The sequence below is a fragment of the Psittacula echo genome, assembly GCF_963264785.1.
Source record: "Psittacula echo genome assembly, chromosome: Z".
Taxonomy (NCBI): Eukaryota; Metazoa; Chordata; class Aves; order Psittaciformes; family Psittacidae; genus Psittacula; species Psittacula echo.
The window spans coordinates 87356607-87384125 of record NC_137742.1 but is presented as its reverse complement, the minus strand read 5'-3'; the positions used below and the strand labels follow the sequence as shown (position 1 = coordinate 87384125).

The 27519-nt window shown below is 40.4% G+C and overlaps 2 protein-coding genes across 2 annotated transcripts in view; both read left to right on the top strand.

Annotated features, from left to right (window-relative positions):
• LPCAT2 (lysophosphatidylcholine acyltransferase 2) overlaps positions 1–19854 on the top strand; it is a 34721-nt gene extending 14867 nt beyond the window's left edge. The window contains exons 8-14 of the mRNA XM_080637716.1: positions 1416–1470; positions 4690–4772; positions 5295–5420; positions 6200–6353; positions 13596–13694; positions 17846–17987; positions 18261–19854. Of these exons, the coding sequence (XP_080493842.1) occupies positions 1416–1470; positions 4690–4772; positions 5295–5420; positions 6200–6353; positions 13596–13694; positions 17846–17987; positions 18261–18508 (907 nt within the window). The 3' untranslated portion in view covers positions 18509–19854. The remainder of the gene's footprint in view (positions 1–1415; positions 1471–4689; positions 4773–5294; positions 5421–6199; positions 6354–13595; positions 13695–17845; positions 17988–18260) is intronic.
• CAPNS2 (calpain small subunit 2) lies at positions 8205–9054 on the top strand (the record flags this gene model as incomplete). Its single annotated transcript, XM_080636795.1, has 1 exon — positions 8205–9054. The coding sequence occupies exon 1, from the start codon at positions 8308–8310 to the stop codon at positions 9052–9054; it is 747 nt and encodes a 248-aa protein (XP_080492921.1). The 5' UTR covers positions 8205–8307.
• Positions 19855–27519: the final 7665 nt, after the last annotated feature.

Sequence of the window (27519 nt, the reverse complement as noted above, 5' to 3'; positions counted from 1 at the left end):
ATTTTATTAAAGCATTAAAAAACCTTTACAGCTGCACTGAAAATATGTCTGGAAAATACTTTTCACTTTATAAACATTCATTAAAAGGTGCATTTGCAGAATCCATGTACCGCATTTTCATGTGGTATATGTAATTTATTTACTACATGACTGATTTACTAAGTGACTAAAATTTTTAAGGCAATTAATATTGAAACATGTCTGAAGTGGTGAAGTAAATCACAAGTGCCATTTAAGCTATCATTAGTTACTCCTAGCACCTGCACACTTAGAGAATGGGCATTCTGAAAGCTGACCTAGATGAAAATGTTCACCTTAGTTTCCCGTGATTTTTTTGCTATTATTACTGCTTTTATAGTTATCAACATACTGAGAGTAATGAACACTGAAAATTAAATAGCATACTGCAGATTTCCCCTATGAGGGTTTTACGCTGGAAGATTGAAAAAAGCTTATGAGAGATGATGAAGAAAATTAAATCAGAGGTATTTCTGTGGCAGGGAGAGGTGGCCCATTCACTAAAAACTGGGAAATGCTTTAAGCCTAGTGGCTGGATGAAGAAGGCTCAAAACCTGTAAGAAGACAAAAGGAATGGCTTGACAAAATTGTGTCAAGAAAAGGGATGGATGGGGTAGAATCTAGAGATTCTTAGTAAAAATAACAGGAACTGGGAGAAGAACACCCCCTGCACAAACCTGCAGAGCACAAACTCACACTCTTTGTAAAGCTTCCTGGATACTGTAGTCAGGATGGGACAGCACCAGTCTCCTTCTCAGAAACCACCTACCCCAGTTTCTGCTTTCACAGTGAAAAGAACAAGTCAGAAGTGGAAGTCATTGTACTTACCCTCTTTCGCAATTTCTTTCTCACCCTACATCTTGATACTAAAATGTGTGACTTCTTCTAAAAGCACTTAAGGTCCTGAACATACTGACACTTCATTAACACATCTGTGTAAACGCTACCAGAACTTGCAAAATGGCTAGCAAATACTAACAAATCCTTGCTTCACTGCTACAAATGGAGGTCCCATTTCCAGATGAGAGAATAAAGATTAAGTAAAGCTACTTCAGAATCAAAGCTCTTAGAGCTGTAAAATCTATAAAAAAAAATAAAAATAAAGCAACATACGTACATTGATTTGGCTGGCCAAAGAGCTGTATAGTATTGTTAATCTGCATGAGAACAGACGAACGATTGCCTGCCCAATGAGCAAGCAGCAGGTATATGCAGAAGCCCTGTAGAAAAATATCAAAAGCAACATTTCAGTGAACTTCACTGCAGGGTACTTCAAAAGCACCCAATATTGGCTGTGGTTTTGTATATGCTTTAAAAAGTTTTGTGTACTGATGTCCAAATACTTTGGTTTTAAAAAAGTAAAATGTATTTTTCTTCCTTTTTATCTTTGCCTGCAGAAAAGAGCTGTGTGTAATGACGCTGTGTCAGCTCTTCACAAAAGTAGAAGTTGAGGTAAGATTAGAAATGTTTTTGTACTAAGATTCAGCAACCATGAAATTTGTATTTTAATATAAATGCATTATTTACATTATTAATCCCTGTTAATGAGCAACAACTGTCTCAGAAACAAGAACAGAATCACAATAATATATTTAGATTTCTTGTCCATATCTGTGTATCACTTAATCTGATGAGTTCCTAAAAAAAAAATCTGTCATAAATGCCTTTATTCTTAAGGCATTGTAAAATCACTGCTAATCATCACCACATGCATTTTACAGATGTTAAAACTAAGAATTAGAAAATGTTCTGTTAAAGGTAACAACTTATTTTTCCCACCATCTCATTTCCCTGCTTCCTTCAAATCTCCTTGTCTTCCTCACCATCTTTCTAGGCTGAATTCTAAACGGTTTCCCAGCTGACACCTTACTTAAGGGCTAGTACTTGTTCTGAGCTTGTATAATGAACTGGTTCCCTTGATCATTAGAATCGGATGCACAGCACAGAGGAAAATGAATGATAAGTGAAACGTACGCGCTTCATATCAGTCAGTTTACTCTAACTGCTCCCTGTCAACAAGTCAACGTTTGAAACACAGTAGTGAGGAGCCAGATAGCCAAGGTGCGACCAGGTTGTGTAAGTGTTGTACTTCATATTCCTGAGTAGACCACAAAGGATTGTTGGTGTGGACTAACTTGGTGTAGGGATCCAAGGAGTGGGAGGAATTCAGGCAGGTGCTGCTGTTTATTTGCAAAACACAAAATCTAGCAAAGTTGTGCAAAGCTTTGTAAATACAAGCAGTGTTGCTACTATTAACAGCAATATGGTCTTTGTTGTGAAACAATGAAATTCATTTTAAGGAAGTACCTTGTTACTGTACAGTACATGCAGTAGTCACATATTTTTAGTAGGTGTACAAAAGAGCTGATTCTCCTAATTATTTTGTATAGAAGGACATATTTATCAAATTTGTATACGTGGGAAGAAAATTAAAGGAGCCCTTCCAGTAGAGGTTTCTCTTCCCCTACTTCAGAAACTGAAACTTGCCTATTAGAAAACAAATTTCATGTTCCAAAAGATGAAACTGAAATATGAAAAATATGCAGCTTTCACAGCAGCATCCCCAAAGTGGAACTAATTTCTTAGCATCAATGCAGGCGTTTTTCCATTTGTAAAAAAAGAAGGGGTGGATTTTCCTGGGAAAGAAAGGAATCAAACTACTTCTTTTAGGAGTGGACATTTCTATTGCTGTCCAGTACTGTGAGAAAGTAGCCTCTCCACTCCCATCAGTCTTGTGCTGCCTCTACCTGCAGTGCATGATCAGCGAGGTACTCCTCTAGTCCATATGTGTGCATGTCTAGTCATATTCTAACAAACTGTGGGTACTGAAGGCTAAACAGTGGCCTGACAGCGAGTTTTAGGGCTGCAAAAGATACAGCCTTTGGCAAATTCTGTAAGAAGAGAGATTAGCTCAAAACCTGATCAGAGAAGTAATTTTGCTACTGGAAGAGCCATGTAGAACTTTCCTTACAAGAATGCATCGTGCCACGGAAAGTATACTCCTAGTCTTCACCAGACAAGCAGCTGGTGGGGTGTGGGATCATCTGTGCCACCTCAGGAGGCCAAGAAACCAAATTCTTCATCCCCAGCTGTGGTTTCTGGGGAACTGGTTTTATGAATAATTGTAGGTGGTTTTTTTGAAGGGTATAGTGATGTTGCTTAACCTGCCAGAAATTTAGGTTGCTGTCTGAGCAAGACCTCAGCCTCAAGATGTAATGACCACTTTCAAGACCATGACCCATGTTTGCATAGATAAAGTTCTCAGAGTAATAACTTCATCTCACCCAGTGATGACACAGTTTCTGTGCCTCTACAGTATGCCCATGATTCCTCAATTTAAGAGTTATGTGGCTTCTGAGGGAAGTTGTAATAAGCAGGGGCATACGTTAGACCTTGAACAGATCTGGCAACTCCTTATAGGAAGAATGAAATCTCAGACCTCCATGTGAATAGCTGGATCCCTGCTTTCCTTACAGGGGGGACAGCTTTTAGCTATAAACAGAAATTTGGCTATTTGACAGATAACCAATTCTATAAACTTACTGGATTTAATCATAAAGAGGCAGCATTCCTTAAAAACAAACATTAAAAAGCTGTTCAGGATGGACTGCTCTTACATGGGACAGTTACCACTGTATTAGTGTGTCGCCAGCAACTGCAATATAACTGAAGAAACGTATTAATACATAATGAGCGACTGTGTCTTCCAGTGAACCATGAGTAGCGCCTTATCGTAGAATTGCTGTACTGAAGGCAAGATTGCAGGGTGGGGAGTAGCAGAGCTCAAATGGATGATAACCATAACTGAGAGAAGGCGTGATAAACAGAGCTGCAAGCACACGCTGTGGACTGAAGTAAAAAGAACTTCCTCCACATACACTGCTTTGCAAACAAACAGAAGCTGCTTCAAAACAGAAGCTGCTTCATGCCGTGTAAGATAATAACAATCTATAGTACATTTGTAGTCTAAGACTACGTAAATGTCTACATGTTAACAATGAATAAATACTCAACAGTAATCTTGTTGCCATTTAGATATCTAAGTGTTTTCTAGGTTTGGGAGAAGAGAGGATTGTTTTGTTGGGGGTTTTGACTCTTTCCTTAGAGTTCCAAAACTTTACAGTGTTATATCCACTTTGAGGTCAGAACTGAGACTTCGTAACATTTTTACCATGAAGGAAAAACTTGAAGGAAACTTACAGTCACATGCTGACAGATACAATTAACATGTACGAGGTGGGAATGCAGTGTGTATTTAAAAACATTTAAAATCTTTTATGCGCTATTCCAGTATATAACATCACTTATAAAGGACCTTTGAAAAGGAGTGTACAGTATTTCAATCCCACATTCTTACTATTGTAGCATTTAATTTTATAACTAAGAATGCATTTATTATACCTTCCTTCTTTGGGGATTTGATTTTTCGTATTAAAGCAGCTTCTATCAGCCTTTAAGAGGTAGTCTTGGACTAAATCTCACTTGCCTGGCATGGGCAGATGAGCCAGAGTGGTTTCTAGGGCGGTTGAGACCTCTAGTGTCCGGTTCCTTCATTGCATGGCTAATTTTTTTTCTCCTGTTTTTCCTCCATTCCAAAGACTAACAAGAAATTGTTAATGTTGCTAATAGAGTGGTGAGCATTTAATTCATTGTATAATTCATCCCTTTCAGTTTCTGCCTGTTCATGTTCCTACTGAAGAAGAAAAGAATGATCCCATCCTTTTTGCCAACAGAGTCCGACAAACTATGGCAACGTATGTAATCAGTCCTGAATAAAATCTGTGAGAACTTTTATTTTATATCCAGCAATTCCACATATATCCTAGACATAAAGTACAATCTGTTCAAGTCCCAGGTACCATTTATAGGAATTACTCTAGATTTCCACAAAGAAGTCATTCCTATACTAAAACACTGGTTGTTTCTACATGGGGCATAAAGAAGGTTCTTACATTGAAACATGTCCAATTCATGGAAAGCTGGAATAAACTTCTCCCTTATTTGCTTGGCAAGAGTAAATGGGTGTTTTGTTCTCCAAGGTTACTGGGGTGCATTTACAACACTGTAAATCATGACACGGGCATAATTAGTTTCATAGTATGGTTTCACAAAATGGTATATATTCCTTTATCCTACTTGCAGCAGTGCAAGAATGAATTATCATTTGTTTTGTATGTTACCATTAAAGCCAAACTGAGACAGAGAAGGGAAACAGTCAACTAAAGGTCATTTTAATATAAGAAATTAATCTTCCTTTTCTTTTAATTCTGTTTCAGTGCTTTGAATGTGCCAGTCACTGATCACACTTTTGAAGATTGCCGACTGATGATTTCAGCAGGACAGCTGACTTTACCCATGGAAGCTGGGCTGGTGGAGTTCACCAAAATCAGCAAGAAACTCCAGTAAGGGAAGTGTAGCTGTTGGTAGCATAATTACTGCAGTGCTGCCGGTGTAGATGGCCACCTACAAAAGGATTCATTACCTGACACCTGACTTGGCCACATGTAATATCGTGTATTTATGTATACAATTTACATACATAAACTATATGGAAGTCAGAAATAAGAAAAATCGCAGTAAGAGCTAATCCCAAATAATTTTTGTGGGCAGTGTCACAAGAGGAAAAATGCATTTTCTAATCATTTCTTCCTCACCAAAAGGTGAGGAAGGTAGAGCAGTACCTATTTTAGGCACTTGATGGTTATCTTGGTGCCCAATTTAAATAGCTTTAGTGGAGATGCACAGGCAGTGTGTGGTAGGAAGTAAAAAAACTTCTTTCCAGACAGATATCAGCCAGGAGTTAGGTTCTTAGTTGTACTGTGCAGCTGTGTTTCGCTAGTGATGTCAACTTTTTTTGTCTGGACAGAGTGGAATTTGAGGCCCAAGCTGCTTAATCACACTGTCAAATAAACTGGCATGGCTGTGGTCAAATATGATGTGTGCAGTGCATCTCTGCCCAAGCATAGGACTGCCAGCTTTTAATATTAATAACTGGGGGGAGTGGCCCTTAATTGCTGATTTCATGTTAAATGTCAGCTTGGAAGCGCAGCATTTCTAATGCTTGCGCACGTGCTCTGTTTGGCTATTTTTCATCATTGAACACTGTAATAACTCCTACTGAAATTCCATCTGTCCAAGATCTGCTGTATAGAAATATCTCTTCTCCCTCATGTTTGCATAGCCTACAATGGAATCGTGTCAGAGAGCAGTTGGATACCTTTGCTGCTATTGCAAGTGCTTCCAAAGGGGGAAGAATTGGAATCGAGGAGTTTGCAAAGTACTTGAAGCTGCCTATTTCGGATGTCCTCAGAGAGTTGTTTCTACTTTTCGACAGGGTGAGTAGTTGGTTAACTCACATGTTGACAATGTTTTGTTAAAAATCACATCCCAGAAGGATGTTTAATTCATTATGTCCAACTTAGTAAATGCTTCTTGGTTAGCAATTACTGTATGCATGATAGGTGACTCTTGCAGTTTCCATCTTGAGTTTCGATGGAGAAAGTATTATCAGTTTGTAGCTTGCGAGATGACAGCCATCTCTTGGACCAAGTTGCCACACCGCCATCAGATGGTAATCTTCATGCTGGTAATGGCTGAATATTTCCTTTTGCCTCCCCCAGATTTTGAGCTTATGTACACTCTGACAGCCTAATTGACTGATGTAGTTAGTAGAAAATTTAAGGCAGACTGAAGCTGACTAGACTGTGTGTTCGTGAAGGGTGCCATTAAACATTGTAAGGTCTTCTCTTGCCAATCTCCAGCCATAAAGGAGGCTACATGTTAATTTGATCATTTAGGCTTTCACCTATAGTTAGTGGTGATCTCTCATTTTATACTTCCCCCTGAAGATGAGACAAATTGTTCTGTGGATGTGCCACTCTGACTAAACCAGAAGCATCAGTGACTAGAGCACAGCACAGAATTCATCTTGCTTCTAGGCACCCATTATGCGCTACAGTGCAAGCAGCATGTTGAGTTCATTTCTTATCATAGGAGCTCTCCCAGCTCAGTGTCACTGCTTGTGATCAAGTTAGCTTTAGCAGCACACCTGTCCCTTGTAGGGCTTCATCAAGAGGAGCGTGACCAGCAGGTCGAAGGAGGTGATCCTGCCCCTCTACTCTGCTCTCGTGAGACCTCACTGAGAGTATTGTGTGCAGTTCTGGTGTCCTCAACATAAAAAGGACATGGAACTGTTGGAACAAGTGCAGAGGAGGGCCATGAGGATGATGAGGGGACTGGAGCACCTCCCGTATGAAGATAGGCTGAGAAAGTTGGGGCTGTTTAGCCTGGAGAAGAGAAGGCTGCGTGGAGACCTCATAGCAGCCTTCCAGTATCTGAAGGGGACCTACAAGGATGCTCGGGATGGACTATTCATCAGGGACTGTAGTGACAGAACAAGGGGTAATGGGTTCAAACTTAAACAGGGGAAGTTTAGATTGGATATAAGGCAGAAATTCTTTACTGTGAGAGTGGTGAGGCACTGGAATGGGTTGCCCAGGGAGGTTGTGAATGCTGCATCCTTGGCGGTGTTCAAGGTCAGGTTGGATGAGGCCTTAGGTGGCATGGTTTAGTGTGAGGTGTCCCTGCCCATGGCAGGGGGGTTGGAACTAGATGATCTTAAGGTCCTTACCAACCCTAACTATTCTATGATTCTATGATTCTTGCCTCCGCATCTTGGACCATTGGCTCCTGTGAACATGTAGTCCAAGTCCTGAAACACGGTACATAAAATAGAAACATGATGTGGCAACCAAAATAATTAAGGGCAAGCAAGACTCCTTTAACTTTCCCTATGTAGCACAACAGTGACAGTAACTAGAATTAGCAATGTAATGCTCAATTCATTAAAAAATTGAAGGTGTAGAAGACAGCAAGAACAAACAAGACTAGTAGCTTTTGCTGCATTCATTTTTAAGGAGATCGGCTTTACTGACAAACAGTTACATTAACGTGGCAGGGCTCTTTTCAAATTGCTTCAGTTACGAACACAGGTATTTTGAGGCTTCTGCTCTGTGGTTTTAAGCCTCGTTGGGCTCTTTTCCACAAAGATTCTTCAAATCATATAAAGCTAACTATGCACAGAAGAAAAGAAACAGAGGCGTGTCAACAACTGACAGAAACTACAGAGACTTTAGAGAACTTTGGCACAGCTGTTGACATGCACAGACACAGAGAAGTTTAAGCATGCAGATAAACTGTGGTTTGCCTACGCCTACATCTCAGACACAATACAGCTTCGGAGCTTTACAGAAGCACTGGGTTTCTCAGTAACTCAAAAAAGTCTTCACGATGTTCCTTGCTAAAGCTTTGCTGAGCGGAGGAAGTGGTAGTGGTCATGGAGGGAGCCTTGCACGTGGCCTTGAAGGTCTTCTGACAGGAGGTAGTCATGGAAGGAATCTTGGAGGACTTGTTGGAGGTCTTGTCAATCTTATAAGTGAAGCAGCAGCTCAGTATAATCCGGAGCCACCTCCACCTCCACACAATCGTTTTACAAATGTGGAAGCTTACGAGAGTGAGGAGGTCAGACAGTTTCGTCGCCTTTTTGTCCAGCTTGCTGGAGATGATATGGAAGTGTGTGCCACAGAGCTAAGGGACATCCTGAACAAAGTCATTTCCAGACATCAAGACTTGAAAACAGATGGCTTCAGCTTGGACACGTGCCGTAGCATGGTAGCTGTCATGGACAATGATACAGATGGCAAACTGGGCTTTGAAGAGTTTAAGTATCTGTGGAACAACATCAAGAAATGGCAGTGTGTTTACAAGCAGTATGATACTGATCAATCAGGCACTGTTGGCAGAGTTCAGCTGCCAGGTGCCTTGAAGGCTGCAGGGTTCCACCTGAATGAGCAGCTTTGCCAAGTGATCATACACAGATATGCTGACGAGCATGGCAGCATGGACTTCAACAACTTCATTAGCTGCTTGGTACGACTGGACAGCATGTTCCGGACCTTCAAGTCCCTGGACCAAGATGGAGAAGGACGGATTAAAGTGACCATTGAAGACTGGCTACAGCTGACCATGTATTCATGAAGGTGTACCAGAGAGGAAAAGCTTCGTCTGGAAGATACATACAGAAGACTACAATCCTCTACTACAGAACTGTAGTCTTTTCCTTGTTCTCAGGCAGATGTAGCTTGTGGCAGATAGCTCAAAGTGTTGTGGTTCCTCTTCTGCATGCATTAATCTGCTTTTCTGAAGGGTTTGGGTTAGTTGTCAGTTGAACAGCTGCATGTCTCAGAAAACTATCGCTAGATTCTGAAGTGTGGGAATATGTGGAAGGATCAAAGCTTAGTTATTCATGTAAAGTGGCTTGTATGTGAGTATAACTATTACATAAAAGCTCATAAGTTTGGTGTTGATGTTACTGTTCCAACTCTTCAGCATTTGCTAAGCTGGAATAAAGCTCTGTTTGCCAAAAGGCAATCACCAGTAAAGAGAGTTGCTCAGTTATTTCCAACAAGGGGAAAACCATGAGAATTGCAATAACTATGATGAATTTACATAGTCATATTTAATTTCCTTCCTGCTTTTGCTTTTTCATGCTTGTCTGCTGCAGCAAAACCTGAATGGTATTGTCAGTTCTACCTTCAGGCCAAGAAGAACTGAAGACTTATAGAAGGCTACTTCTACAATCTTTTCCTCCTTTCTACAATTCTATTAGCTAGCCTTTTCTCTCTTTCCTTTAAGTCTTATTATAGTTATAATGAAAACAACTTAAAATACTACATTTATATTTAGAGTAGTCTGCTGTAATAATGCAGTCACATAGCAGAAAGCCAGCCAAAATCAGCCTCTGGCTGAGTTAAATTTTATCAGGGTGCAGCATCCCACTCAAGCTAGTTATGTAGTTCTATCAGCTTCTGAGTAGAGAAAACAGAATAACTTGAACTGTCAAAGGTACATTTCTTTGCATTAACGATTACATGGTTGATGAAGACAGCCTTTTAACAAGGCAATTTCTCAGCAGGGCTTTGCTGCTTTACAAGAAAATGGTTTAGGGTGTGTGCTAGCTGACTGGAATGTGCAAGGATGAGTTGAGTAGCACCACAGGCACTCTGTAGCTGTCGGAATCCACACACCTCTGCCCCTCCCCAGGGAAACATCAGTGACTAATCGAGAAATCCCACACAATACCTACAGGGCATCTGAATGCTAACAAATGTGTTGTGGTTTGGGTTTGTTTCTAAATTTCCGTAGCTTTGATTTCTACATTTTGCAGTTACACTTGGCAAATAGTATTTTCCAAACTGATGAAATCTCCTCCCTGGTATACATGCAGAAGCCTTTTGCTTGCAACTTAAGAAAAAGTAACTTGCAACTTTTGCTCAGACTTTCTTCCTCCTGCACTTTGTTTAATACCAAGCTGGGTGACAGAAAGTAAAAATACTCGGCCCAAATTTAGCACTTTAATGGAAGTAATATGACCCTTATTAGCTCTTGAGATGAAAGAGGTCAGTCTCTTCCTAATGGCATTCACCCTTTTCCCAGTTATTCCGTGGAGAAAACACAGTTGTCCACAGTGGTATTTGAGCTCTGAGTACGAGAAAAGTGAGCACAAGGGAAAGTGTGATACCTCCATGTGAGCACTATCCTACCAGGTTTGTTTCAGAGGTGCTCTTTCTGACTAGTTAGAACTTGCAACAGGCAGTGGAAATTTTGGAGTTACAGCAATAGGCTATTGCATGATGAGCCTGGATATGAACACTGGAGGTGCATCTGCAGTTCCTCTCCAGATGGCCCAATTGTAGGTTCTTTGTACTAGCCCTGTAAGTTGTTAGTCAGGGTTTACTTAGCTAAATAGCACACAGACATGCATGCTTGATTTTTCCTATTGACTTACATAGTGAGAAAAAAGATCTGTTTCAGTAGTACTTTAAACTTTATTAACTGCATTTGTCTTGCAACCCTTTTGCAACTCCAAATAAGACTGCTTATGATAATGTAAACTTTCTTGTTTCCCAAAATGTTAAGTTTTACTGTATTGTGTAAAAAACAAAACCCTAGTTACCGTAGCATGCCATATTGAAAATAGTAGCAGAAAACTAGTTTCTGTAAAGAAAACAGGGCTTGTTGAGGTTACAGTCTTTCAGTTATTTTATGAAACATCATCAAGTATCTAAATATTGTTGTTCTGCTTTGCTAGTTAGAGAATTGGAGCTCAGCTTATGTGTTGCTTCCTTAAAATATTTAATTATTTGCACAGGCTGCAAACACAGCTAGATACAGTAAAAAGACTACTGCAAGTCCTTGTTTGCACTGATGCTACACAAACACTGAAGGTTTTCCTGCATTTTCAGTTTAACTCTCATCACTTTTTCCAGATAACAACCCTATCATTTCTCGTTTGCCAACATGCCAGTGCATTTGGAAGTTGGCCAGTGATTCTAGGGCTCAGTAGAGGTAGTCGCAACATGATCTTGCAAGTATAGTAGCTTGATTTCCTACTCAAATGGCTGGAGTTCTGCATATCAGTTTGCACTCAGTTTTGATTACTCGGTTTTAGCACTTTAATGAAAGTAATATGACCCTTACTAGCTCTTGTCATTTTTCCTTGTGCAGCCACAGCTGTGTTAACTAACTTCAGCAGCTGTTTTTAATGGGACTATTTTAGTTAAAGCTTACTTCCCAATTCTTTCCCTGTGGTACATGTTCTTAACTTTAAAAATAAATTAAAAAAAATTATTGTAATTGCATCAAACAATCTGCTAAGAATACAGTCTACAAAACTGTCCAAAACTAATATGGCATGAAACAATAGTGTCTCAGTTGCTTTAAGAGTTTAGGTTTATAGAGATACTTTTTAAAGTTTGATCTATCATCTCTATTATGAGAACTGCGAAGTAGCCAAAATATTTAAAGTCAAGCTCTGCAGCACAATGAGAGCACAACATTTGTAAATAAAACAGCATTTATGAGAGAACATTGTTCTTTTCTGGTGATTAAAAACGATCAGAAGTTATATCTCTTAGACGTACATAGAAATAACTTACAGACTATTCATATCTTTGCTAAGAAGTTTCCCTAAAATGTACAGGTGTTTGAAGTAGAAGATTCTCAAAGGTTGTATGTCTTCAAAGGAGATGCAACAGTTGTCTGTGCAGAAGAGTCCTGAGTTGGGTTAGAAGGTTAAATAAAAGTGTATCTTAGTAGTTTTTTATATCCTGCCAAACATATAGCTTGATAAAGAAAAGTTAGCGCTGAGCATATTATTACACATATTTTGTTAATCAAGAACTACCTTAAAACCTGAATTCAGTAACAGAAATCCCATCTCATGGAACCCGAGATTATCAGAGTGCTCCACAGAGCAGCATTTCTCCACAGGCAAGCTCCATATTCCACTATTCAACAGCAGAAAACCAGGAACAAAAAGGTTAAGGTTGGTACGCTCAATTGAGCATAAGAAGTTGGTTGAAGAGCCAGGAATAGAATCTAGATCTGGCTGTTCACTACAGATTTACCCAGGAGACCACCCTTCTCTCATGTGGCTGAAAAAGTTTTGTGCTGTTCTCAGGCTTAGAGAGTCTACTTTGTAAATCTTTTTCTTCTTGAAATGTACAACAACACATTATCCACAAAGGAAGCTCTGCTTCACACTTCTGTTTGCCTTTAAAATGGTTTTGATGCATGCCTTTTTTGTGAATGTTCCAAACTATGAGCTACTAGTCTTCTCTGCTATGCTTTTATTAACTACTCTGTGTCCCATCACCTAACACTTAGATATGTCTCTTCCCCAGACACAGGATGTTTCCCAAAACACAGGATGTTTTCCTAAAGAAACTCAGTGTGGTCACAGGAACACTACTGACTTAAGCATATATTTCAACAGGCCTCTGCCATTTTCCCTATCCACAAGTATAATGCAGCTTACATAGAAAAACTGGTCACAAATCCCATATCAAGGCAAACTTTAGATGTTTTGTTGATGTCGCTTTGTACTGAAATGTTTGTTCAGATCTAAACTGAACCTACCAGAGAGACTGTTACAGTGAATTACAGGATTAGTGTATTCGCTTCAAAATAGCATGTGGGGCAACACATTTGCTTCAAAGAAAGGCTTAAGATAGTCCATGTAAAGGTACTGCATCATCAGGCTGTACTTTCACTAGCATATATTTTATGACTGAAGGTTCTTAGGAAGAATTAATTCAAGGCAACAGCCTCACTTTTGGCGTGTTCTAGCATGTTGCATTGTCCTATGAGCAAGTGCCAGTGCTACAACAAATGTTACAGTTACCCTAAACCCATGTATTCCAGTTCTTACTGGAGGCTTCTCAGAGGTCATATACTAAAGAAAAAATTTGTAAGTTGTTTTAGATCTCTTTTTTTTTGGGTGTTTACAAGAGAAATTGAGACCAAATTTCTAGCTATTGAAAATACTGTAACATTGCTACTTCAGACTTTGTATTACATACATTTAGCAATCTGTTAGTATTTTTTTCTGGGAAGAGCCAATACCTCTAGTGCTGTAAACTGTTTTAATACAAATTGTATAGCTGATTTATACAACACATGTTAAAGTGATCTGCAGTATTAACTGTGACTACTGTCATGTGTGTGTTTGCATACAGAACGGAGATGGAACCATTGACTTCAGAGAATATGTAATTGGTTTGTCCATTCTCTGCAATCCAGCCAACACGGAAGAGACTATTCGGATGGCATTTAAGGTAAGTTCAATTTAGTGTAAATCTACAAACCTGACAAATCAAGACTGACTGTAAATCTGTTAGCTTTCAAATCACAAGTTTATAGCTTCAATCTGTTATGCAAATGTGAGTAATACTCTTAAACCAATTGACATTTAGAGTGTGAAGGGGAAGGAGGGAATTGCCAGCATCATGGAAAAGTGTTTCAAAAGCCATGTGAAGGCACTAATGAATATGTAACTTGGCAGGCTAACTCCAAAAATGATTCAGCAGCAGTCGCAGTTCTTTTGCCTGAGGTTTTTTCTGCTGTGATTCTTCAGTATCACAAGTAGACAATAGATGGAGCAATATCCTCTTGTCGATCAAGTGCTCAGTAGAGTCACTGTTGTTAACAAAGAGGAGGGGGTTGGAAAAGCCAAGAAAGGCTATTGAGGACTGGCACATCCAAAAAAATCGGGCTGCATCTAAGATCTACTGGTTTGAACTGCAGTGTGGTGATAGTACAGCAGTTAAGGAGCACTAGCTCCTTTCAAATCTCAGGTACAAGCAGGCAATATGTGATAGGGATGCCCAGGCTGTAAGTCCCCTGAACAGGAAAAAGCTCAAGTGACTTTTTTTTTTTTTTTTGGTAGATCTTTGATACAGATTCAGTTGCTTTACCCAGTAATCTGTTCTTATGACCTATATCGAACAATATAGGAGATATGGATCATGTTCATCTTGAGTACTTTTTGGTACTGATGGATACTTGGGAAGTACTGGAATTTTTATGGCAATCTATTATATCCACTGGCTGCTTTACAGATAAGCACTACAGCTGTTCCAAGTGATTTGTGCTTTTTTAGGGATGTTTTATCACCACAGATTCCCATGAAGAAGCAAGCCTAGCACCTACTGTTGCTGTTTCATTATTTTGTTTTCCAGACTATACTCCAGTATCTTACCAGTTGTGCTGATTATAAAATCAGTAATCTGTTTGAATTTCCAGTTTCAGTAGGAAATGACTGGTTCAGCTGGTAAAAGCCTGTTTAAGTCTGAAGTGGAACTATGAGGTTCCTTTTGCTACTTGTTTTCTTGGGAAAGTGTCGTGGTTTAAGCCCAGGCCGTAAATCAGAACCACGAAGTCCACTTCCCCCCCCCACCTTTCTTCCCTCCGCTTCTGGAAGGACGGGGAGGAGAATCAAAAGAATGCAGCTCCTACGGGTTGAGATAAGAACAGTTTAATAACTAAGGTATAACACAAATCACTACTGCTACCACTAATAGTAATAATGATAAAGGAAATAACAAGCAAGAGAATACAACCACTCACCAACCGGTACCTCACCCCCACCCTGCCATGATCCAGCCCTTCCAGGCACTCTCAGTTCTACCTCCTGGGCATGACGTGCTGTGGTATGGAATACCTCTTTGGCTAGTTTGGGTCAGGTGTCCTGTCCCTGCTTCCTCCCGGCTTCTCCTCCTCCCTGGCAGAGCAGGAGACTCACAAAATCCTTGGTCAGGGTAAACATTCTGACCCACAACTGAAAACATCAGCTTTATCATATTATTCTCAGGTCGAAAGTCAAAACACAGCATTGCACCAGTAGAAAAAATGACTGCTACTGCTAAACCAGGACAGTATCCACCCCTTATTCCATACCATTCACGTCATGCTCAGATCCCACATTTTCAATATACCCTCACTCTCATCTCAGTGCACTCTTATCTTAGTGCACAGACCAATCCCTATAAAGCTGCTGAGTCCATTCAGTCCATGATGTTGGGCTCCATCTCTTGTAACAGTCTTTCAGAGCAGGAGAGGCCCATTGCAAAGTCCACCCCTCGATCATGAGTCCATCTCTATGTTGCATCTCTGCCCTGATGGCCTGAAGTGTCATGGGCCCATCAGGCTCAAAATAATTCACCCTCCCCTGCAGCAGTCTCTACAACTTGTTGTTGGGGACTCCATATAGCTGCCTTCCATCTCCGACGCTTCCAAAACACCAGAGGGGCCCAGTGGATTAGATACTCGCCCATACTGTCCCACACACCGTGACACTCATGGCTGTCCAGCCTTGGGGAAAACCTCTCGGTCCCCCTGTATTGTCTAAACCCAGACAAGACCCAAACCTGACTCTGCTTGACTCTCGGGATCAGACAAAATGGCCGTGGGTAAAACACACTCTGTGTGTGTGCCAACATGGTGATCCCCATCACAATCAGCGGGCAGGTTTCAAGGGTACCCAGAGGCCATTCAAACCCTTCAGAACTCTCAAATGATGCTGCTGTGCTTGAAGGCTCTCTCACCACCAGCTTCGCTTTTTCTGAGTCCAGATCTTCCTCCTCTGCCTTGCTGGAAAGTGCTGCGTGGTCTCCTGTGTCCTCCTGGGGCTCAGGCTCACGGGGCTCGGCAGACGGCTGCTGGGGAATGCTCTCGGCCACCGCGGGGCTGGGCTCGGCCGTGGGGCTCTGCTCCTCCGCCGCCTCCTCCCGCTGCTCGGCAGCCGCCTCCTTCCCGGCCTCCGGCCCCGCTCCCGCCGCCGCTTGGTTCCCGGGGCTGCTCTCCCGGGCTGCTTCGGCCGCCGCCGGCTCCCGGGGCCGCTCCCCCTCAGCTCCTCGCAGCCTCACAAAGACGGAGGCGAGGACGAGGGCCAGGACGGTGAAGAGCAGCGGGACGGCCAGGTACAAGTCCACGGCCACGTCCATCCCGCCCTGCTGCCGGAGTCCCCCCGTATCGCAAGCCATTACAATAAAGTACAATGAAACAAGAACCTTAGCCCAAGGCCCACACTCAATAAACACTAACACAGCAAATACCAGCTCCAAGCAAGCTACGACATACAGAAACTGTGGTATCAAAAAGAACAACTTTGAGAGCCCATAAATCAGCATTGTGCCTCAGTCAGTTCTGCCGTTATCTCAACCCTTCCTGCCCCACGTTGGGCGCCAAAAAGAACTGTCGTGGTTTAAGCCCAGGCCGTAAATCAGAACCACGAAGTCCACTTCCCCCCCCCACCTTTCTTCCCTCCGCTTCTGGAAGGACGGGGAGGAGAATCAAAAGAATGCAGCTCCTACGGGTTGAGATAAGAACAGTTTAATAACTAAGGTATAACACAAATCACTACTGCTACCACCAATAATAATAATGATAAAGGAAATAACAAGCAAGAGAATACAACCACTCACCAACCGGTACCTCACCCCCACCCTGCCATGATCCAGCCCTTCCAGGCACTCTCAGTTCTACCTCCTGGGCATGACGTGCTGTGGTATGGAATACCTCTTTGGCTAGTTTGGGTCAGGTGTCCTGTCCCTGCTTCCTCCCGGCTTCTCCTCCTCCCTGGCAGAGCAGGAGACTCACAAAATCCTTGGTCAGGGTAAACATTCTGACCCACAACTGAAAACATCAGCTTTATCATATTATTCTCAGGTCGAAAGTCAAAACACAGCACTGCACCAGTAGAAAAAATGACTGCTACTGCTAAACCAGGACAGAAAGTTTGCAAAAGTTTGCCTGTAGCAAGTATTTAAGCATTACAGCCATCCATCCCTTGTGCTTCTCAAGGAGCTGATTCACAGCAGATGCTCACTGTGCTAGGAAGGATGGGATGATCGATGTACATCTACTGCCTGTGCTTCCAGTCACCAAAATTCCTTGTTAATGACAATAATTCCTGAGTGGGTGACCAATCATGTATACTAAAATTTAGTTATTTTATGTGAAAGCATAAACTATGGCAAGTTTAATCTGATGGTAGGTGTGCCAGAATTTAATGAAAATGAAGACTTAAATCTAAGATGTTCCAGTATAGGGTGGCTGATTCCAGTAGACCCTTAGCACAGCTCGTAGTAAACATAAACCTTTGTTAATGTTTTATTTTTATCAGTTTTGTATGAGTTTATTACTGAACTAAGGCTGTGAGCTTGGTTTGTTGTTGCAGAATATTGTAATCCCAACTATAGCATGTACGTTGCTCTGCTGAGTGTCTGCTAAGTGTCTCTCTTTTCCAGAGAAAATACATAAAATATTTTACAAGAGAAAGTGGCTGAGACAACCGGTCTCTCTGAATCCTAGGTATTGTTTGCAGATCACCTTTTGAATGCTAGAAACCTAATACATGTTGCTAACATGCACAGAAGGTTCATAGGCAAGCTGATGCTGAAGTATTTCTACATGTTGTGTTTTCCAGCTCTTTGACCAGGATGAGGATGGCACTATAAAGGAAGATGAGTTTGCTTGTATCATTCGGGCAGCTCTGGGGCTGCCGGAGCTTGATGTATCTATGCTCTTTAAAGAAATAGATGCAGATAAAACAGGGAAGGTGTCCTACGGTAAGTTACATCCTTTTGTAACAAAGATCACTCTGGTAATCATACTAACGGTGAGAATTTCTTACCTTTTTTCTCCCTGAAGTTACCTGATGGTTCTCATACTCTGTTTCTGGGGAAAACAGTTGAAGCACAGACCTAGGTACTTTGTATGATATGCCTGATATGCTTTAGAGCGAGGTAACTGGAGATCAGCTTCAGTAAAAGGAGCAGGCACTGACATTTCCTTTGATTCTGTTGCTGCACTATAGTATCTGTGTTTTCTGTATTTTTCAGATGAGTTCAAGCACTTTGCACTCAAGCATCCAGAATATGCCAAGTTGTTTACTACATACCTAGAGCTACAGAGATACCAGTTAGACATGTTGGAGGAGTATGATATTGAGTCACCTGCAGTCAAACACAGTCCAGTTAGAAAGAGTACAGTCCCAATATCAGAAACAACACCAATTGAAAGAAATAAGGTCTGTCCTGAAGGCAATGAAGAGGATAACTCAACTACCTCTGACAAAAAGGATGACTGAGAAGAGTTGAAGAATTCAGCTCTCAAATTCTGCAGGGTTATTTCCCCTAGCTATTCATAAGCACAATTGATATAAAATAGAGAGGGAAGGTACAGTTTAAAAAACTACATATCTGTATTCTTTTTCACTTTCGTATCAGGAGAAGTTATGCCTTTTTGAGTGTAAGGGAAAAACCACTGTTAACTATTCTGTCCTTAATGTCAGGATCACAAATACTGGGAGTGTTGTTCGCTGTCTTCCAAGGTCATGCTTCCACTAAAGTAACAGATGTGCTAGCAGGGGTAAGAGGCTCCAGCACTGCCGTGGCCTGTCAGGATGGAAACTGAGGATCCACTTGTGAAATCTTTGGTGCTGCTCAATTCCTCTACATCCCAAACTTGTCTTAAGGGGGGGAAATGATGCCAGAGTGGTTTAATTTGCAATATCACTCAGCCCTTGTCAAGGCCCTGAGAGACAGGAAGAAATTACAAGAAGCTGAGCTGAAGCTGATGTTTTCTTTTAGCTGTCCTTAGATTTCCCTTAACTGCTCCTTAACTATAAAGCCTAAGCTTCTGAGCAAGACATGCTAATTTACTGATGTTAACAGAAACAGATTTAGGCTTAAAGGCTAGTTAAAAATGCAAATGTCTGTGCTTCTAACAACAAAAAACCTAATGCGAATCCCAAGATAGCAGGTCACAGTCTACAGGAAAATGCAGGCAATAAGATCCAAGAATTAATTCACTATTTAAAAATAAATAGAACATTGTTTGCAGTAACAGTTGTTCAAGATCACATTAGGAGGAACATTTCAAACTTCAGCATATTTTTTATTCTACTAATTATCAACAGAAGAATGTGACCTTGCTCTGCAAAACTTAAGAGGCAAATATGCTGTCAAGCCATAGTTCTAGTAGTTAGTATCTATTCTAAAACTGTCTCCTGAAAGCCATGTTTGTATTACTGTGCATTACTCAATGTGCTCCTAGGGTTTAAATAAAAACACACTGTTTTGTTAATGATTTGAGTATGTTTTGCCTCAGTCCCCTCTAGTGCACTGGAAGTTGGGCCTTTACCTTCTTCCATCCTTTATCTGAGTGCACTTTATACAGTATTTAAATATAGATAGGTATTTATGCAAATTCTTCTAATTAAAAGCTTCATAGGGGTGGAGTAACAGTATATTTTCAAATTAAAACAAAGATGAGCAAAGCCTAGAATGTCTAGTACCAAAGATAACCAAGTGTCAGCAGGTTTTCATACGTGAACTGGTAACCTCTGCCTGTAAGTTGTTGCTTGTGTCATCTGGCTGCAAGCTCATCGCCATGTTTAATCTTTCTGTATTTATAATTGTGCCTATCCTGATGTTTCACGTGCTTAAAATAAATCTATATTTCTAAAATATTTCACCTGAACAGCTGTCTTTCTAGCAGAGCGGGAAGAGTATTCTGTCTACCTTAAGGGACTGGGGGGATTTGCAGAAAATCATCTTCATGATGTCTTACTTTGGTAAACACAATGCAACCTGAAGTGGGCATTCCTAGCTCTGAGTGTGCTGGCACTTCTCTTTATGGTAAGGCTAGGAAAGTAGGACAGGAGTGATACTCTTCCAAAGAGTTACTTCTGTTCATTGCCTCAGCAAGAGGGGATATGATACAAAAGATTTGCAGGTATGTGGAGAGATACCTTATTTTCCGTCAGAAAACAGGTATCTGATGGAAAATAACACCTCATTTACAGGTACAATGAGTGAACTCAACCACAGCTGAGAAGTAACAATCATGTCTTTGTGTAATATAAACATTAGGAGAGGATTTTCTTTCACTTTAGAGAAGGAGAAGCAGTAGTTACCCTAACCTGGCTGTACAGTTAGCTGCAATGCATGTTAATTCCTTGGCAAGGACACTTTCATCTACCACATTAACTGAAGTCCTCAGCTTCTCAACCAGCAGTAATCTTTTCAAAGACAACTTTATTCCAACCAATAAGAAAAAAGTGGGTGAGCAAAGACAACACAGACAAGCACATTAAGGTCTTGGAATACCAAGGATTCCTTACACATGCTGTTGAATCTAGCCACATTCAACAACTGGAGCACCATGCCGCCCAAAATGTAGCATGTTTAGGACTATTGATTTTATAAAAACCTGCAAGTCACACAAGCACTTTGCAATTAAAGCTAAAAATACTGTGTATGTAAATCTATATATCCCAATAGTTTAAGGAGGAAAGGCCACAAATGGGCTCGGTATATAGCAGTGATTTAACTATGCTCTGGAAAGAAATGAGCTAAACATTACAGACACTAACCCAATATACACACATCTGCTTGATGTGCAGGAAGGGAATATACTAATTTCTAGGCATCATTGTGCCTCAGGGAGCTTTTAAAGGACCAAACTAAAAGCAGTCTGCAATAAACAGGCATTACATTAAGTGCCTAAGGAACTAAACAGAAGAAGAAGGTTAAAAATACTAAACAGAAAATGGTTCTCAATCAGGCATTGAGGGATGACATCTTTCTGCCTGAGACTTCCTGAGGTATGAGTTCTTAAGTCTACAGGCTGCTTAAGGATCATTTTGAGTCCTGCATTATAGAGCTAGTAGAAAGGTGTATTTGTTACCATAGGGAACATCATTTATTTGATCAGTACTTCTGTGTCATGCTGTAACATGGACTTGCTGATAAATCCTTCACAGATACCAAAATAATGTAATTCAGTAATGTATACAGAAAGCTTAACAATCTTGACTGAACAAGGGTGAGACTCAAACAAGGACAAGCCTATTGTAAGAGGAATTCACAACTAATTCTCAAGAACAGAGGCCCATGGGCTGCTGGTTTTCATGGTTTCTGGTAAGTATGCACATACACAGAGAATAAATCTTACTTATATTTTTTAAAATCAAGGCTCCTGTTTGTGAACACATGAAAGGCAATGGCAGGTCACCTAGAAAAGTGGACCTTCCTTGTTCACCCTGGAACAAGGAAGATACTAATACTGTAAATCCTGATTGATTTGCTTAAGTAAGGTGAATCAATAGGGTCTCCACTGGCCACATGACAGGTTGATTTCTGAGAGAAAGATCTTTCAAGCCAAGAAAATTGAAACTGTACTTTCTGTGTTGTATAACACACACAGGTTTCATGTCAGATCATACTGCTATAAGATCTGGCCCTACACTGATAAAATCACAGAATTCTTGGCTGGTTGCTGTCCATCAGTAGAACTATGAAGAGCAGTAACACTTTGATGGAAAGCATCCAAAAATGAATCTCTTATTTTCACAGTCAATAGCCATGCAGCATCAACCAGAGGTACCAAGCCAGGCAGTGGCTGCTTTTGTACTCATCTACAGCAGAACAAGTTAGGTAACAAATCGTATTCCCACAATTTTCCTGTAGGTGTTGCCTCCTCTTCTTCATCAGCTTGCTCCATAATGTGGGGAAAAAAAGTTCTTGTGATTCCCAAATGGTTTGCAAGGGAGATTTTGCAGGACAGCTGTGTGCTACACCTCTTCAATCCCTCTCAAGAACCCAGCAGGACTAGGAGCCCTGGGAGTAGAAAGAGGGTCATGTTGTGTGACAGGTCTAATGACAGTTCATAGGGCTGCTGCACAGAGTCAGGGCTGCTTGGCCACAACTGTCATCTACCTAGCAATTCTCACTTAAAACAAAGTGTTCTCTGGGTATCAGAAGTCTGAGAAACTTTCATTGACTTCTTTAATATGGTGATCAGCACACCAGGGCCCCATTGCTGGGTAATTCTTCAGACACTATTCCAGTGCAAATAAACACACCATTCTGCCTGAGCAAGCTGCTGGTGGTGTTTGCATAGGTGCCAAGGGCTACTCAGAACTCATGGATGTGGAAAATTACGGCCTGCAGCTTAGAGACCAAATGTAAGAAAAGTCCTCACATACACAAACACACCCCCAATTCCTCTGTCGACAGTCTGCTTGTGAATTTGAATTTTGGCCATAGCCTTTAACAAGGAAAGAAGCCTGAGATTTCATGTTGAGAATTACATAGCTCTCATTTTGAGAATGCCACAGGAAGGACAACTCAAATTTGATATTAAAGAAAGGCTTGGGAGATTTGCAGTTATACTGTGTACAATTTGCTAGGAAGGCTGGACTGGTCAGTGGTCTTGGCTTACATTTTTCCTATCAGTTTTGCATCCCTTGAACAGCCTACATTTCCCTCTACTTTCTCCCTCCATGTTTCCACCTAAAACGTAGCTACTACCATTAAAAGACTTATTCCACTGATTAAAGTTAAGAAATGGTAAGATTAAACATAAAAATCACTGAACTGGGTGGGACTCAGGGAGCACATTCAGCATTCAGCTACTTTTACTGGTCTGCAGTAAAAGTGTACTTGTCAAAGGTTGCAAGGGATTTTAATAACATTTAATTAATTAATTTCAAATCTTTACTCAATGAAATAACATTTATTAGACTGACTAGCAGTAGGAGACATTTGTCAGCAGTGCTTAAGTTGGCAGACTCTCTGTTACTATACATAGCCAGAGAGGCAGAAAGTAAACATCTTATAGGATTAGCAGCTATGTTCATAGCTGAGATGAAATTTGGACATTTCATTAGTATAAGATTGATTCTGACATTTCATAAAGCCAAAACGCAAACAAAAAACTGCTTCTGATATAAATGCAGTATGAAACACTGACTCAGATAAAGTTCAAGAAGCGCAGCAGGTTTAGTGCCATGACAAAGGAAATATAGAAGGGTCATTTAAGGACCCAACTTCTGCTAAGCACTTAAGTATATGCTTAATCCTGTGGGCATCAACCAGATACTCAGTACTTACTAAAAGCACACAATAGTACTAATAATCAGAAAACAGGAAAAATTTCCATGGCTAGTTATTTTTAATGGGTAAGAATTACACCACCCTCACCAAGAAAAACAGTAACACAATTAATTACATATTTTGGAAGTTTAAATTTAGCATGCCATCCTCATAATGTAAGACATTCTATAATAACCATAACCTGACTGATAAGACTTTAGAGACACATGACAACGTTGTACTAAGAAATACTTCATTACCTGAGCTAGGCACTCCCTACTGTTGCCTTTTTTTAAGCCCCCTGGGCTACAACAGGCTGAAATACATGCATCTCCTTTAATACACTACCATGCAATTACAAGCTTAAGTGCTGGAAGTAAATGAAAGATATTAACTTCTTTTCATCAGTTAATTTTTATTAGACAAACTAGAAAACACTCTATTGAAAATCTTCTTTTGCATAAGGTTTAAATAAGGCTCATCTTTAAAATTATGCCTGGATGCACATTGCTTTGCTGTAAATTTGCCATAGGTAAGAACATATTTCCCTAGTTTCTACAAGTCTCCTTGAGTGTGTTATCTCCTGAGGTTATGCAATGGTTGCATGAGGCTCTGTTTAGGAGAATAACAATACTGCAACAGGAACCATCTGAACTAGCCATGGGTTTTATAAAGGAGAGGGGGAATTTTCTAGGAATTGCAAGTGAACTTGAGGCATTTTAAGACCATTACTTAGTTTTCTTTTCATTGTGAATTTGATTTTAACAAAAATATCCAATAAAAGCATGCAAAAAAATCGTCCTCTTCCTATACACCCAGCAAACAGAATTTGTTTGTAGAAGTGAGAATTCATTAGACTAAATCTGTCATTAAAGGCCTCCACAGAGGGAGACTGCACAGCCTTGCCAAACAATCTAGTGCATTGCTTAACAATTTTTCCTATTAGAAAAGTTCCTCTCACTGTCTAACCTGACTACTCCTGCAGCTGAAGCCACCAGGTCTTGTGTTCACCTTGCTCAAGGAGAATTGGCGCTTACTTCTCTGCACGGTAACTATTTATATCTGTACATACCTATACCCAGAGCTTATCATCATGCCTGTTTCACCCTTGCATCTCCCAGCCTGTCTTTCTTGAGTCAAAAAGCAAAACCTTTCTCTTTCTTTCTTTCTTGCCTCACAGGTTGCACTTTCTAGACTACTGATTATTTTCATTTAGGTTCTCTGGAGATAATGCTTTAGGTCCAGCCCCACCATTCCCTAACAAACTAGAAGGCTTGTCTTCCGGAGTTTGCAGTGAGCATTCCTGCTCATACAAAACCAGTGCAAGTTTTGGCTCTTCTAAAACAAGGCAGTATTGCCCATTGACATACAGCTATCACCAATCTGTAAGGTCTAGATCCTCTTCTAATGAACTGCTCCTTAACCAGCTTCACCCCTTCTCTCTTCCTACAATTGCTCATTTCTGCCTACTGCAGCATCTTACTTTTATCCTTATCCTTTATCCTTAAAAGAGCAGTTTATCAAGAACATTTTGATTAGCTCAGATTATTGTTAAAAACAGCTTTCTCCCATTAAAGAAAAAAAACTATATATATTACTTCCTTCTGTTAAGGACATTATCTTCCTAAAACTTCACTAAGCTTCTGACAGTGCACTAGAAGCAAAGCACTACAAATTAGAGAGACATGATGAAAGCTCAGAGGCTATAATTGTTCAAAAAGAATAATTTCCTTTTGAAAGGTAAACATCAGCCCTGCAGACAAAGATAAGGCCAAGTGCACAATTGGATACGCAAGTCTGCGTTTCTGCTCCTATCTCCTGGTATCAAAGATTGCAGGAAAATTCAAAATGTTTTCTTAAAACGTAAAAACGAAATGAACAGGAAAAAGTGCAGGAGACTCGAAGGAGTCATACCAGAACTGCCGGCAGCTTTTAGGAAAAATGTTTTCCTCAATGCAGGAAGTCTTTGAAATGGGAGATAACCAGCCATGGACTGCAGCAGCCATTCAAAGCAGAAATAATTTAAAATGTTTAGATTTCATACGCTGCTCTTTTGAATGAAAGCATGCCAATCTCCATAATGTTATTTAATTACATGTCTTTGACAGCCTGTCTCTTGCAAGCAGAAAAGTATATTGTCAATATACACTGGGGACAGAGAAAGAGTAGCAATTTCACCTTTGCAGTTTGAATGCAGGCTTGAACTATTATTAACTCAAAGTACGTGAAACCTAAAACAACCTTTTAAATATATATGAGCAGGAGCCATTCTTTCTACTTTACTATTGCCAATTTTAAAGGCAAAAGTCTAAGCCTTTTATAGCAGAAACTTCTCTTTTAGTAGAAAATATACTCTATGTACCAAAGAGAACCAGCCCTTCAGGCAGCAACAAGTAATGAGACACAAAACTCTTCACTATTATCCATTTTATTCTAGTGGACTTTGCAGCTCTAGCAGGAAAAAAAAATTGAACTAGATTGAAATAGATTGAACTAAGTATTGTGTAAAACACATATAAGGGTTTCTACCTTTCCTGAATGTTTAACAGTTTATAAATAGACAAGGCAAAAAGAAAGTGACTACTTTGCCAAAAGGTACATGGGAATGTATGGGCATAGCAGAGAGAGAAATACAGGAGTTGTGACTCCTGATGAAGTCAATTACCCATGGGTACTTGTGGGACCCAAACCCTGTAATCAAATTTTACATTCTTCACTTTAACACTCTCACTGATAATCTTCTTTTTCAGATGCAAGGCAGCAAACTGTGCACCCGATCATGAAAAGCTGATTAAACAGATTTGATCATTTATGGAAAGATGGTGCATTTAGACTCTTTTAGCACCTTTTTCCCTATCAAAATGCTTCTTACCTGCAGCTATCTCTGACTTGTTCACTGTCACTAGGCATTTTCAGTGATATCAAGCCTGATTCTTTCCACCATGATCTGGTGCATTCTAAAGGTGCAAAAGGATGAGTTCTCAGGTGTCCATGAAGTTATGCAGGGGTATGCAGGCAAGCTGTGCCCTCAGACACCACCTTGTCAGCACCAGTCAGTGTCTGACCTTCTGGTGGAGTCAGTCAGTCTCAATCTACTCTTCTTCCAGTCTAATGCGACCAATTTCACAGTAGACAAAAAAATCCTCCCCTCCACATAATCTTTTCTAATTTTCCCAAGTGGAGTCCATCTAGCTTACATCAAAGAATTGGTCTCGTTAAGCCATTGTTTTATAAGTCTGCTAATATTTTTCCTGTCCATAATACAGAAGACACTGCTGATAGAAATATGTCAACAGGAAAACAAACAGGCAGCATTTGACATGCTATTTGTCCAAGTCTGGGTGGATAAATAAATCATAGATCAAATATTCATAAGGGGGAAAACACTGTTTATTTCCACTGGATTCATTACGCACACATCTACCACACATCAGCATGGTGACAAACACATCCCACAAAAAGAACATCACAATGTACCCAAGACAGGACTATTGATGCAATGAGGACAATGTATTCCCTCCTTATAAAGCTCTTCAGTCGCTTGGGAACATATCACATCAGTCATACCAAACAAAGTCATCCAAAAGTGTCTTTTGGTGATATCTCTGTGTGAGGCAGGGTAATTCATTAAGAGTGGATCATTCCTAATCACTGAATGTTTCTCTGGATGTAATTTGTGCTATAAGTGCTATAAATATTATGTATTTCACACCTTTCTTTAAAATATCAAAACTCCCATGCTATTCTTGGATGAAAGATATATTCAATTCTGTTCTGATCCTACATCAAGACTTCCCATCAGACTATGCCACCATCTTCTGAGAAAAGATAAAATAACGAATTAAGTTGTTAGCCACCTACATAGATTTAAGCTCACAATGCTCCTTTCATGAGGATTATTGCAACAGAGAACTCTAGGATGGGTTGGGTTGGAAGCGACATTAAAGTTCAACCAGTTCCACAGGCAGGGACACCTTCCACTAGACCAGGTTGCTCCAAGCCCTGTCCAACCTGGCCTTGAACACTGCCAGGGATGAGGCAGCCACAGCTTCTCTGAGCAACCTGTGCCAAGACCTCACCACCCTCACAGGAAAGAGCTTCTTCCTCATGTCTAATCTGAATCTCCCCTCTTAAAGCCATTCCCCCTTGTCCTATAACTACATGCCCTTGTAAAGAGGCTGACCATAATAAATAGTACTGATACAGCAAAACTGAACCA